General features: G+C 26.9%; 2 protein-coding genes across 2 annotated transcripts; one reads left to right on the top strand and one right to left on the bottom strand.

The window, feature by feature from the left end:
- The first annotated feature begins 1,404 nt into the window (after window positions 1–1,404).
- On the top strand, window positions 1,405–2,090 carry LOC133029089 (auxin-responsive protein SAUR32-like). Its single transcript, XM_061115081.1, has one exon. The coding sequence runs from the start codon at window positions 1,541–1,543 to the stop codon at window positions 1,940–1,942; it is 402 nt and encodes a 133-aa protein (XP_060971064.1). The 5' UTR covers window positions 1,405–1,540; the 3' UTR covers window positions 1,943–2,090.
- A 2,978-nt stretch (window positions 2,091–5,068) lies between these two features.
- LOC115716601 (CDPK-related kinase 4) lies at window positions 5,069–9,176 on the bottom strand. Its single transcript, XM_030645431.2, has 11 exons — window positions 8,420–9,176; window positions 7,510–7,640; window positions 7,355–7,396; window positions 7,147–7,255; window positions 6,964–7,042; window positions 6,509–6,805; window positions 6,287–6,396; window positions 6,021–6,125; window positions 5,878–5,940; window positions 5,614–5,781; window positions 5,069–5,517 (listed from the first exon to the last, which is right to left on the bottom strand). Exons 1-11 carry the CDS (start codon window positions 8,936–8,938, stop codon window positions 5,380–5,382), a joined length of 1,761 nt encoding a protein of 586 aa, XP_030501291.1. The 5' UTR covers window positions 8,939–9,176; the 3' UTR covers window positions 5,069–5,379.
- Window positions 9,177–14,118: the final 4,942 nt, after the last annotated feature.

The following is a 14,118-nucleotide window of genomic DNA, read 5'->3' as shown; positions in this document are numbered from 1 at the left end:
AGGTCCAACCATGCTATTGGTTGCTCCATGAGAGTGCTGACGTGGACAAGACACCTCATTGTCGGTCGTCTTTCTCATTCGTGGACCCCACTTTTGCTGCCTCAGCCAATCACAGCTTTCCACGTGTCCCGGCTGCCACACACCTTGAGATTGAATTTTCATCTTCGAAATTAATTCAGGTTAGTTTGAAACTTTGAATGAATTAGGCACTGTTTGGTTAGAATTTAATTTAATTTGGCAAATAAGTTTTCAATTTCAATTTTGCTTTTTTTTTTTTTTTTGGTGTATTTGTTAAGACTAGTGGATGGAGCGTGTTAATTTTTTTAAAAATGATAATTAAAATTAATATATTAATATTCCTTAATATAAGCCGTAGATAATGCCATATGTATTAATAGATTAGATTAGAATCCCATCTTTTAGGAAGAAAACCTAGCTAGCTAAGATATCAAAATATTATTATTATTATTATTATTATTATGATGCAATAATTATATAGCGTGTGCCAAAAAAAAATTATGAAGAAAAAAAAACACTATTCCAGCTGTAAAATATAAAACATTTATTCAAAAAAACCTACCTCAGAAGGCAACAACAATATTAATTATCTAAAAAAAATATATGTATTGAAAAAAATGTACATACGCCGATACATTTTTATCTATTTTGTTATTCGAAATAAATTTTTAGTTAATTTTTTTCTTATAATTATATATATTATAATTATTTAAAACATCTTGTAAAATTTTAAAAAATTCAAAAAAATTTAACACGGATAAAATAGAGTTTATTCAATGTATTACGTGCGTAACGTATATGAAATAGATTGTTTGAATACTGTTTTTTATATTGTAAATTATTTCAAATTTTTTTAAAAAAAATTATAAAATATCTTAAATAACTATAACATACAAGAATATGAAAAATAAATTAGACTAAAAAAATTTTCTAAATGAGAAAATAACAATTAAAAAGTACATCAATACATTGTAGAAATACCCTATATAATATTATTAATATTGCTATTTTTGTTAATAAAATAAAAAATTAAATAACCCCACCATATATAGAATCAAAAACTTTGAGTACATACTAAGCAAGAAAAGAAAAAAGAAAAAAAAAAACCTAGTTAGCTAGCTAGAAACATCTCACCACACCACATCCACCTATTTCTTTCTTTTTTTTTTTTTTAATTAATTTATTTTTCCATATAAATACGAAACCAATCTTCCAAAATCATAACAAAACCTCTCTCATCTTATTTTTCTTTCCTTATTTTCTCTCATATGTTTGTTTCTTGAGAAAATATTATATCATGAGCAACATTCCAAGATCTCTTACCGATTCTTCCTTTACTCTATTCAAGCTAGCAATTTCTTCTTCTGATCCTTGGCCTTTTTCTATCAAATTTTTCTTGTAACACAACACCTAGCTAATTAATCATCCAAACACAAAACAAGAACAAAAACCTATTCCTACTCCTCTAGCTACTTGTATTAAATCAAATAATCTTTGTTTGGTTATTTTTTTTCTTTCAAAAATGACAATTTCTAGTGAGAAATTAGAAAATACCAACAATATTTTCCATCTCAATATTCCCCACATTCATTTCCATAATCATAATAATGATCATGAAATTGGGAATAAAGATATCCCAAAAGGGTGTTTGGCTGTAATGGTTGGAGAAGAAGAGGAACAAAGAGAAAGGTTTGTTATTCCTGTTATTTACATAAACCACCCTCTCTTTATTAAACTTCTTAAAGAGGCTGAAGAAGAGTATGGCTTTGATCAAAAGGGTCCAATTGTCATTCCTTGCCACGTGGACCAATTCAGAACCGTTCAAACCATCATTGATCAAGAAAATAATTCTCTCAATCAACACCATCATCATCACCATCATCATCACCACCATCATAATCATGTTTGGTGTTTTAGGGTTTGATTTTTATTAAATTTCTCATGTAATTAATTGATTGAATTTGTTTTTATTTTTTTTGGATCAAAAGACAAAATTGTGTGTTGATTTGAAATTATTAATATTATTATTGTACAATTTTATTACTTAATTGTGTGTTTGTGTTTGGTTTTGATTTTGCTTGTGTAATTAATTAATAATATTATATGTTGTGATTAACACATTATAAATATGATTTTGTAGTAATTTTAGACGCGGTTTTAGATAATTAAACGTAAGTGACACGGTTTATTAGAATGAAGATTTCATCAAATTAATTAAATTAAATTGCAAGTGTGAATATTTTTTGTTTACAGAATATTTTTGCTGAAAAAATTATTTAATTGCTATAACTATAAATTTTAGAAAGTGTGTTTAATATTGTGAAAATATAGTTTTATTATTTTGGATATGTTTTTGGAATATAAATAAAATATAGATTTATTAGTAAAGATTATTTTGTAATAATCATATCATATCATAAAAGCAATATTTGAGTAATGATTGTACACGTTACATTATTCTAGCCTCACTATATAATATTAGGTAGAGGTCCCTTTTAGTTAATTATCAGATTCCCTAATTAATGTGTTTATTTTTCTAATTCTCTCTACTAATTATATTGTCTTTTTATTTATATATAGTATATACCTCAATTAAATTAAATTATTTGTGAAGAAAAAAATGCATTATATTCCTCTCCAAAATTAATGATATAAGATATGTATATATATATCTTTAAAATTACTCAATATATTTGTAATATAATTAGTATAATACAAATTGTCTTAGTAGTTTACATTACTATTACAAGCCTTGAACTAGCTAGAAATACTCCCTTTCATTTTTATTAAAAAAATAAATAGAAAAGGCAGTTAATTCTATCTGTCTAGCTAGCTTGATAATATAATATAATTGAGATTTTGATTATATATATTTAAATATGTAATTATATAAATTGTCAGTAGATTAGATCATACAGTCTATAATTTTATTATATTTTTCTTCAATTTCATAATTATAAACCTTATATATATACAATATTCATATACATATGATCATTCTCTCTAATATGATGTAGTTACAAGCATTAATTAAGTCAATTGTGACTACAATTTTTTTTTATTAAAATAAATAATAAACAGAATACTTGTGGAATCAAAGTAAAACAATGTGTATATATATACAATACACACACTAATTACAAAGCCTAATATAATAACATACATAAAATTATTATTATAATTATTATTTGCAAAGGATTTTCTTTATATGGGAGAGAGATCATGTAAGTTTCCAAATGATAGAAACTATATATACTCTTTTCTTTGTTATATATATGTATGTATATATATAACTATTTTATCTATGGTAGCTTACCTATATAAAGCAATCTTAAATAAGTGTCTAAATCACTAACAAAATTATTTGTTTAGTGAGTGATTTTTTTTCTATCTTTTTTTTTTTTTTTTTTGGATTTTTTTAAAACCCTTAAACTCTCCCTTTATTGAATAGAAAAGTTTCATACTCAACATTTGTTGTATTAATATATTAAAGTGAAACTCACACAAAGTATTTAAAATTGTACTTTATTTTACATTTTTACGAATTTTTTTTCTTTACAATTTTACAAATTTGTGATTTTTTAGAGAAAAAAAAAATAACGCTATTTTCATGTTGTTGCAACATTATACTATATTTATGTAACATGAAAATAACGCTACGTAAGAAAAAGAATTCGTAAAAATATATATAAAAAAATTAAAATTCTGTAAATAGAGTTTCCATTCCAACTCAAATATAAGAAATTATAATTCAATACTAAAGAAGATCCAACTCAAATATCTATAGAATCAAAGCTAAGAAATTACTTTTTCAGAAGAATGAAAAATCTAAATTAAAACAATAGTTACATACACAATATTATATTCATTTATCGCTATCAATTAATTAAAAATTGTATTAAAACATTACACATAATATTATTTCTTAAATTTGTAAAAATCTTGTCTAAAATAGATATGATTAGTTAAAAGAATATTTTGATGTAAAAATTGGATACATATTCATTACTCATATGAATCCAATTACAAAGATTTATTAGCTTTTGATTCAATTTTCTAAAGTCAAAACAAAATATCCATATTATAATTTAACAATTAAAATAGATATATAGTGGGAACAGAACAAAAATCATCATCATCATCTTATAATAATAATAAATATTATTTGTTTTAGAATTTCGGCTAAATCACTGGCCATGTGAAAGAACCCTATGGAACCAATATGAGTGAGAGCTGTCATAATAAAAAAAAAAAAAAATAGGCTTTTATTTCATTGCTTTCTTTCACACCAAGTTTTTTTTTTTTTGGTGTCAAAATTTCAGTTCAGATTTTTCTTAAAATTCCAAAAATACTTTTATTTGTATTATTATCTGTAAACAACAAGCTTAGTATCCCCATCCATGATTGTTTGACTTATTTGTTCCTAAGATACCGGAAGTTAATTTCTTGATTAGTTTGACTTAATAGATTATAGTATAATTTATAATCCCTCTCTTTATAAAAATTACATAAAAATATATATGGTCTGGTTTATACATGAAGACTTAGTAATATATATATACATATATTATTTGGGGTAAGAACAACTCAAAGTTTGAACTTTTAAACAGTCTCTCTTTAATCTTATAGGTAAACCAGTTTAGTTTTGCAACCATTTCCTTCAAACCAATCTGATCCATATATATGTTCTATATAATAATATTAAATATTTTAAAGTCAAACCCAATTGGCTAAAATATAAGTTCTTTGAGTGTTAATAAAAAATTGGGATTAAATAGTTATAGAAAAAAAAAAAAAAAGGTTATTTTATGCTTAGATTCTAAGGGTTATTTAATCAGGACCACAACATTTTAATTATGCTTTTAAAATCAAGAAAAAAGAAGAAGAAGAAGCTAATAATGGAAAGTTCAAAGCTTGAAAAGAATTGAATTGACTTTTTCCTTTTTCTTTTTTAAAGCAAACAATTGAGTTGACTTTGAAAAGGCTTAAGGAATAGACATTGGACAAATCCTAGTTTGAATCATTTGTAATAATTTTAATACAAGAAGAAGAAAAAAAAAAAGTTGTATTTTTCTCAAAGATTTCAACACATAATTGTTTACAGTACACAAATTATTTTTACAAAAATTAAACAAAATATGTTCATGTAAATTAATTCATACAAGCTATTGCAATGCAATACCAACTGTTTCAATTTCTTTTCTTTTTTTTTTTAACCTATGTAGACACTCCAATTTTCACCTTTTACCATAGAAGGAAATGGTAAACCAAAAAAAATACACAAACCACTTTCAGTAAGAGGGGAGGAAAAGAATTCTATAAGAAAAAAAAGTAGGGGAAAATTGTTCTTTAAGTTAAACTCTATCGATGTCTCGAATTAGCGTTTCGTAGTGTCACTCCATGCAAAAATTTAGTATATCCAAGGAAGCTAAGCTTCCCATCTGAAGTTCTGATCCAATCATTCAATAAAGGATAAGCTGTTGGACCCAAACTCATCTCCTGCACAACAAATGTTTTGGTTTTCTCTCTTTAGTTTCGCGGTTTTTTTCAGCCATAAGATATTTGTGAAAACTAATAATGATTATGTGTACGTACCTGGGCTAACTCCTCGACTGAGATGGAACGGTTTCCTTCGATTTCAAAAAACTCGAATGCTGTACTTGCAATCTTTTCCCATCCTTCAAGGGCTTCTAGTTGATAAGTACTGATTGCAGCGGCACAGAACTCTTCGAAGTCCATTTTCTTGTAAGAAAGTGGTTCCATCTAAAATTTAAAATCATAGAAAAGCTAAGTATTTTTATAGCCAATGAAGTCATATCGGAAGAGATCTTAATGAAGTTGGATCATATGATTTCTCACCAAATTTAAAATGTCGGAAACCCTTGCTTCCCTCATGGCATCAGTAGCATTTTTTGTGAGAGCCTGAACCAAATTGAATGGTCATGTTTAATACCAGAAGCACAAACTGAAACAACTACAGTAAGGTGATTGATCTAACTAACCGTTCTAAAATTATCGAGTGTTACATATCCATGTTTTGGATCCAAAAGCCTAAACTGGGCTCGGAGATAGATGAGCTCATCTTCTGTGATAGCTTTTGATAGTGCCTGTAATTACATAAATGTGACAAGCAAAATGAAAAGCTGTAAGTAGAGCATTATAATATACAACAAAATGAATGAGTATCATGCCCAAAAGGTGGCCTTGTTTGGGGCCAAAGACCGCCAAAAATGGGCAATAATTGGATGAAGGGGGAAGGCAACTTTACCTTTAAGGCCGCACGTTTCAAAGGTGTTGCTCGAATATATGACTTAACTAGCTTGTAGATTGAAATATCTAAAGGCAAGTCACGACTTTCATCTCGTAACCAAGGGTGAGCTGAAATAGCACAAACATAATTGTTACTTTAGAAAAAAACTAAGAGTAGTGATATCAAAAGTGTGCGTGAGTGAATGGCATTAAGATAAGAAGAGTGGTTGAATTAAATTACCAAGAGCTTGCACAGCAGTCATTCTTTTTCTGTGATCCTTGTTCAGAAGCCTTTTCACAAAATCTTTCCCTTCTGGTGACACTTCTGGCCAAGGTGAGTCATTGAAGTTAGGATCGGCTCTTAATACTGAACGGAATATGCCTGATTCAGTACGAGCCCAGAAAGGTCTGCTTCCACACAGCAATATATATGTTATGACGCCAATACTCCATAAATCTCCTTCAGTACTGTAAGATCTATGTAATACTTCAGGAGCAACATAGTATGCACTGCCAACTATATCATTGAGTCTTTGATCTACAAACCGACAAGAACTTCAGAATGTGAATACAAAGTGATTGATCAAAAAAGATAATGAACTTCAGAGGAATAAACAAATGATTTGTGCTTCTTTTGTTGAATGAGACTAATAAAAGACAGTAAACAAGGTCAGTTCAATAGACAAAAGCGGGTACCTGGCCTAATGAAATCAGACAGACCAAAATCGATAACTTTCAATGGGGCATCTTCATCTCTTGTTGTGAAAAGAAAATTCTGTCCAAGAGTATAATGAATAAGGAAGTTGCTTATTAGATTGTGTAAGTAAGGAATCAAACTATGCAAATGGGATAATTAACTCAAACTTCAGAGTGATGTACCTCTGGCTTTAGATCACGGTGCACAACGCCTTGAAGATGACAAAAAGCAACTACACTTAAAATCTGTACAATAATACTTTTTGCATCTTCTTCTGTGTATCTTCCACCTCTGCATAAAAAGAATCAAATTTAACAAAATAAATAAATAATGGTGACTTGAACCAAATTAATGGAACCCCAAAGCAAAATGAAAAGAAATTGGCTATACCTTGCCAAAATTCTATCAAGTAGTTCTCCACCTTCACATAACCTAACAAGTGAACATATTGTTACTAACTTCATATGAAACTATTAAACGGGAGGCAACTATGTGCTTCGTAAAATAAGCATAAAAACAAGTGGACGGAGGGAAGGGAAACATACTCCATTACAATGTAGACATTATTCGAATCCTCAAATGCATCATGGAATTTGATCAGATTTTTATGCCCCGATAATGCCTTCAGTATTTTCACCTCCCTACGAACATCCTCAATAGATATAGCCGTTGTCATCTGCAAAAGAATATGTGCTTAGCAACTAGAAGCCTTAAACTAAAACTTGTTGTAATACATTTTCACGAGAAAGTAACACATTCTAGCTTAACTTTCAGAATATAAAGATGTCAATAATTCTTAAGCCAAGGAAGAAGCTTGCTTCTGAAGAACAGACTCAACTACGATAACAGCATACAACTAAATAAGTATGATACACGATACACAAATCACTCTTGCAGAAAGCCATTACTTTCTTATGATAAATTACTAGCTGAAATTGTAGTACTTCAGTTCAGTAATGCATAAATGATCAACCAATTCCAGTCCCAGAAAACTATAGCAGAGAATGTAGAGATTTAACCCTCTCAGACTAAGTGTAATCATAAAACTTCCTTCCTTCTTATCTTTTCAATCTCAAGCTACTATTGTCTTCCTCAAATGGCTCCTTTTCAACATAAAACCAAAACAATATATATATATATATATGACAGCTCTTCCAGAATCTCTCTGATGCCTATAATGCCTATAAATGAAATTCCCATATATAACTACATCAAATGCCATGATAATTGAAGCTTCTAAAACTTCAAATACTGAGAAAATCATGTGATCACCATTCTTTATTCAAATTTCACTAAGATTTTCCATTACCTAATTCTTCAGAGCCTAATACCCACCTAGAATAGCTAAGATTTTTCCAATCACAATGATCTGTCTAAAACCCCAAATCCCCATAAAAATAAAAACAAAATCTTTAAAATCTAAAGAACCAGAATTGTAACAATCAAAATCTTTACCTTAGCTTTGGATATGATCTTCACAGCAACAGGCTGACCTTTAAGCTCACCTTTCTTGCCCTTAGCCCAACAAGTATGACCAAAATGCCCTCGACCCACCTCCTTCCCAAGCTCAAACCTTGCCCCAAAGTTCTTCCCATACCCAAAGTTCTTATCAAGCTCTCTCTCTCTCTCCCCTTCATCTCCGTTCTGTTCCTCCGGAATCGGTCCATCCTTAGGTCTCGGAGACTTCCCCTGCCGGCGACGAAGCGCCGCCATGATCGGCTTCGCCGGTGAAGGAGGCGGTAAAGGCCATCGGAACTTCCTCCCAGGTGTTCTCGCCGGCGATGGAGCAACACCCGCTGGTAAAGGACTAGTAAAAGGACTGGCGGTAAAAGAATAAGCCGGAGTATTCTTACCGGAGTGAGAAGAAGCTCCTCCTCCTCCGGTAACGGAACTAGTCGGAGCTTCATTAGAAGTCTTTGACTGGTCTCCGTTGACTGTGGAAACGGCGACTTGCTTTGTACAGCATTGTCCCATCGTTGATCTTCACTGAGTCAAAAAGTCAAATCATCCAACGGAGGAGAACTCGAAGCTTCTAACGACGGCTCCGGTGACTGGAAATTTCAATATTTAAAAAATAAAAATAATAATAATAATTTTTTAAATAAATAAAAATTAAAAAAATAATAATAATAAAAGAGAGAGAAAGAGAAAGAGAGGTTGAAACGTTTTTTGATGAATTTTGGTTTTAAAAGGTTTTAAGAGAAAGAGTTTATATATAAATTGAATATAAAGGCTAACGTTACAGCCATATATGAAAATTCCATTTGTGAAAGTTTTAATCCTAGCCGTTGGATCATCTTTTCATCTAAAGAAAATTATTAAGTTATTTCTTTATTATTGTCTGTCCTTGTCAAAAGTTATTCAATTTTTTTTTTTACTTTGTTAAGAAAAAAAATAAAAAAAAATCCAAAGCTAACTACCATCTTTAATATTTGTTTGGTAATTAAATGGTTTTGTCAGTGTTTTAATATTATTTTTTTTCTCTTATTTAAATGTGGTAATTTAGATTACATAATTGAATAATTGAAAAAGAATATTCTAAAAAAATGAAAAATAAAGACTTCTAAAAAATTTGAATTGGCTTTACCGTTTACACACTTTGTGTTTTTTGTAATAATTATTTAAAAGAAATGTATACATTTATTTTAGTATTTAAACTAATCTTTAGTTAATTTTTTTGCTATGATTATATACGTAATAGTTATTTAAATTTGGAACGGTAAAAAAAAGTTCAAATAATATTATACGCATAATTATTTTATTTTATATATGTGTGAAATAAATTGTTTAAATATTATTTTTTATATTTTAAATTATTCTATTTAAATAATTATAATATATATGAATATAAAAAAATTAAAATAAAAAATTATTTTAAATACCAAAACAAATCAATTATTGAACACCCAATGAAAAATATTCTATTGTTCATACTTCATTGACTGAAAAGTGCTTCTCTTTTTTTCTTTGGCTCCTGAAAAACTGAAAAAGTAATTGATTTAACATAGCAAAAGTAATAATAATAATTTAGAAATTCACAAATAACTCAAATTTAAATAAATAAAGTTTCACATAATTCTTTTGAGACAACTAACAAACAAAACTGAAAATTGTTTTATTTCCAAGTCACTAAATAATAAGTAGTGTTTTTTGTTCTTCTGAAAAAAAAAATTAAAAAAAATCTATATAGGACATGAACATGTAGTTTGGAGCATAAATTATTTATAGATAAAATAAAATTGAAAGAATGTGACATGTTTTGTATTAATTAACTTTTTTCCTTTGATTACATCGCTATAATTTTTCTTTTTTTAACATATATAAAAAGTTTATACCTTTCTTCCACAATATTATTCTTCTCCATTGGGACTAAAATCTTATTATTATTATTATTATTATTATTATTATTATTATGGGGTAATATTATGAATTTATAGTGTATCTCAAAACTTAATTCTAAAATAAAATTTTAGGTAAATATTATTTTGGATTTGTGTTTTGTAAAAATTACTAATTAGACTTTCTGTTTTGTTAAATGATAAAATAGACTATATATTTTTCAAAATGGTACAAATAAGACTCTGAACTGATTTTTTTATCAAAATAAAATTTAATAATAATCTAATCTAAAGGTGTTATGAGAAAACTGTTTACATTTTCTGTATCTGTTCGTGTTACGAGTTGTTTTCAAGTTGGTTATATTAAAAAAAACTGTCAAAAATTAAACTCAATGTCTTATTTTTACCATTTTAGAAAATATAAGGTCTATTTTGTTAAATAACAAAATAGAGAGTCCAATCAGTAACAAAACACAAGATCCAAAATAGTATTTACCCTAAAAATTTCTAATTAACAAATAAAGTAGAATATTAGAATGATCCATATAATATAATGATGATATGTGATTAGGGTTTTACACCAATGGCAAAAAAGTTGGTGACCTTTTAGAAATAGTAGGTCACCAAACCAATTATTTGTTTATATTACTATTCTTTAAAAGAAAAATCAAATTTTTGATTTAAATAAGAAAAAAAAAACAAATTTGAATAATTAAACACAATTTAGAAATAAAATTTAGAATGCAATATCTGAATTTATCTCATTTAGTCAAATTATATTATTATTATTATTATTATTATTAAGACTAGTAAACTACATTAAATTGTTTGACATTTATTTTTTGTTTTAGAAATTGTGTTTTCAAGTCCTTTGAAAAAAAAAATATTGTGTTCTCAAGTATAATAAGAGTAGAAAATATTTTTTTGCTTTTTTATTTTTTAAATAAGATTATAACTAATTTATTTTTATTAAAAACAAAATTTAGTGAAAAATAATTTGAAAAGCTTAATCAATAAATATATGGTTGTACTATATGTGTTTCTGAAATAGCTTTAAACTTGCTCAATCAATGAAAAGTACAAGACCATGGCCAAAAATGGGCTGTCATCTTTAAAGGCCCAACCATATTTACTTTCTCTTACTTTAGAGGTATGAAATTCATCTTAATTTATTTTATTAAAATAAAAAAAAAAACAATATATATATATTATTTTCAAGATTTATAATTTATGACTTAAAAAATGTATAATATCAATATAGGTATAAATTAATTTACAAGTGAATTATACAATATAACAAAAAAAACATATTAATAATCCTCTTACTAGTATTTAGTCTTCAACCCAATACAATTTGCCTAAACTAGAACTCATGAAGGGAAGAAGTGTAGAACCTCAATAAAGTAGGGAGACAAGAACAACTAATACCACCATTTTAGGAGACCATCCCTACCATTATGAGGGACAAATACATGTATAGACACATTTGTTATTAGCGACCACTTTGAACTGGCATCTTGTCATTTGTTAGCGATATTCCATAAAAGTTATTACATTAAATTATATAGACCTCTTAACTCAGAATTTCGTTAATAATAAATGAGATATTTTTTATGAATTATTTACTAAATGATAAATAATAGAATAATTGACACAAAATATTTATGTAATTCTGTAGTTAAATCTACATAATTCACAAGACTTTATCATTTATGGGCGATTTGTTTACTGAGTACAAAATTCAATAAATACAAAAAATGATGAATTTCTCTCAAAGTGATCACTTGATAATTTTGTCGTCGTTTGCACGATGGTCTCCTCTACTAGTTGTAGTATTTCTAATATGACAGTTATTTTTTTTGAACTTATCTTAATAATTGCTCATAAACTGTGGACAATTCTCACGATTCATATAATTACTTTACAACGTGTATTAAAATGCATAATTGCCTAATAATTGTCATTTGATTTTATCGAATAAATAATTATTTCACTGAGAAGTCTTCTTACACTTTGCTACTCACAATAAGTTTAGCAGTCCTTCATGTGGGTTTTTTAGGTTCGCCTCGCATTATAAATATCTTATGTGGTGACTCATCTTGCCTTCTTATATCCTGTATTTCTTTTTGTAATGTGCATGTTCTATACTCAGTTATCTCTGAAATGATTGTGATACATGATATTTTGATCTCGCTGGTTTTTCTATTTAATAATTAATACTTTTGACTCCCCTTTGATCATTCTTTAAAGTAAGACTTAAATATAAAAGTGTAAATAATAATTTCTAAGACGCTTTAAATACCATATTCACTTCCCTCGGGTGCATTCTCTTTTATTTTCGAGCTCTTGTTCACATGTCGTGACTATATTTGTTGCTCGAAATATGAGCATTAGAGGACCCGATATTTAAATACACTAATGGTGATATGACTTTTTGGAGGGTGTTAGACACCACTGATGCCTTTTAGTTATTCTCAACATATAAAATAGAATCTTTATATAAAAATACTTTATTAAAGAATAATCTCTAATTTATTATAAAAAAAATTATACCCCAATTTGGTTCAATTATAATTAAGGATAACTTTTAAATTATAATTAGTTATACATTCTTTAAGTCTCGTATTAAAAAAATATACATATATATAAGAATAATCATATCTTAATAAAATATATTTAGTTTATAAATTTATTAATAATTTTATTCTAAATTATAATACATGTATAAATATTATATTTATTCAAAAATAATTTTATTGATATAGTATTAAGAATTTTAATGTAATTTGAATATACAAATTAAAATTATGTGTTAAAAAAAAGTTTTTGTGAGTGTGAATGAGTTCAATATTAGATTTATTTATTTTGTGAGTGTGAAAGTGTTTAAGGTGATTTTCATGGCTTTATATAAATCTTAAAATATATACTATATACATACATATGTTACTTTTTTTAATGTTTGGAATGAAACATGATGTTTTTGTTAAACAACTAAATTTGATACAAGTGAGATTCACCAACTTGGAACAACAATATAATTCTTTAGCAATATTTAAATCCAACAAAATCTTGATGAATCAAAAATTGTTACTTTAATGTTTTAATTTAGGAAATTAAACATGCCATTTTAATATATTGTTGTTTGTCTTAACTCTTAAATCCAACTTAATACTTTGTTGTTTACTTAATACCTAGTATATAGTAAATTAATTTGAAAATATACATTTCCATCAATTTTGGTAAATATTTCTCTCTCTCTTTTTTTTTTTCTTTTCACAACAAATATATAAATATGTTTTATATTTAAATATATTCTATCAATAAAAAATATTCATCAAAATTAGTGAAAAGATACAATTTGAGCTAACTTATGATGTATATTTTTTAATTAAACAACATTTTAAATGGTTTTTTAAAAAAGGCAACATTTTAAAACTTAAATAGTCAACATGGTACTAAATTACTTCAAACTCCCTTTTAATATATAAAATTTTAAAACCCATAATTATTATATTAATTACAATAAATTTTACTCTAATTAGGATGTGATGTCCAACAATACAAGAATTTATAGGCTTATCCATTATGGTAAACTAGACAAAGAAGATTGAAATTTTAAATAAATATTCTTGTTTATTTACAAAGGGTTAATTTCACAAATGTACAAAAATAACAAAAAAACAACAAAAATATGGTTTCACGGAATTTTAAATATTTTTACGATTTTTTTGATTTTATTTACATAAAATACGGTCTTTTTATGTTAAAATTTTGTTCATTTGTTGTTAATTTTTTGTTATATGTATGTTATTTTTT

The sequence above is a fragment of the Cannabis sativa genome, chromosome 5 (assembly GCF_029168945.1).
Source record: "Cannabis sativa cultivar Pink pepper isolate KNU-18-1 chromosome 5, ASM2916894v1, whole genome shotgun sequence".
Classification (NCBI taxonomy): domain Eukaryota; kingdom Viridiplantae; phylum Streptophyta; class Magnoliopsida; order Rosales; family Cannabaceae; genus Cannabis; species Cannabis sativa.
Note: the sequence above shows the minus strand (reverse complement) of the source record. Positions and strands in the feature narration are given on the sequence as shown.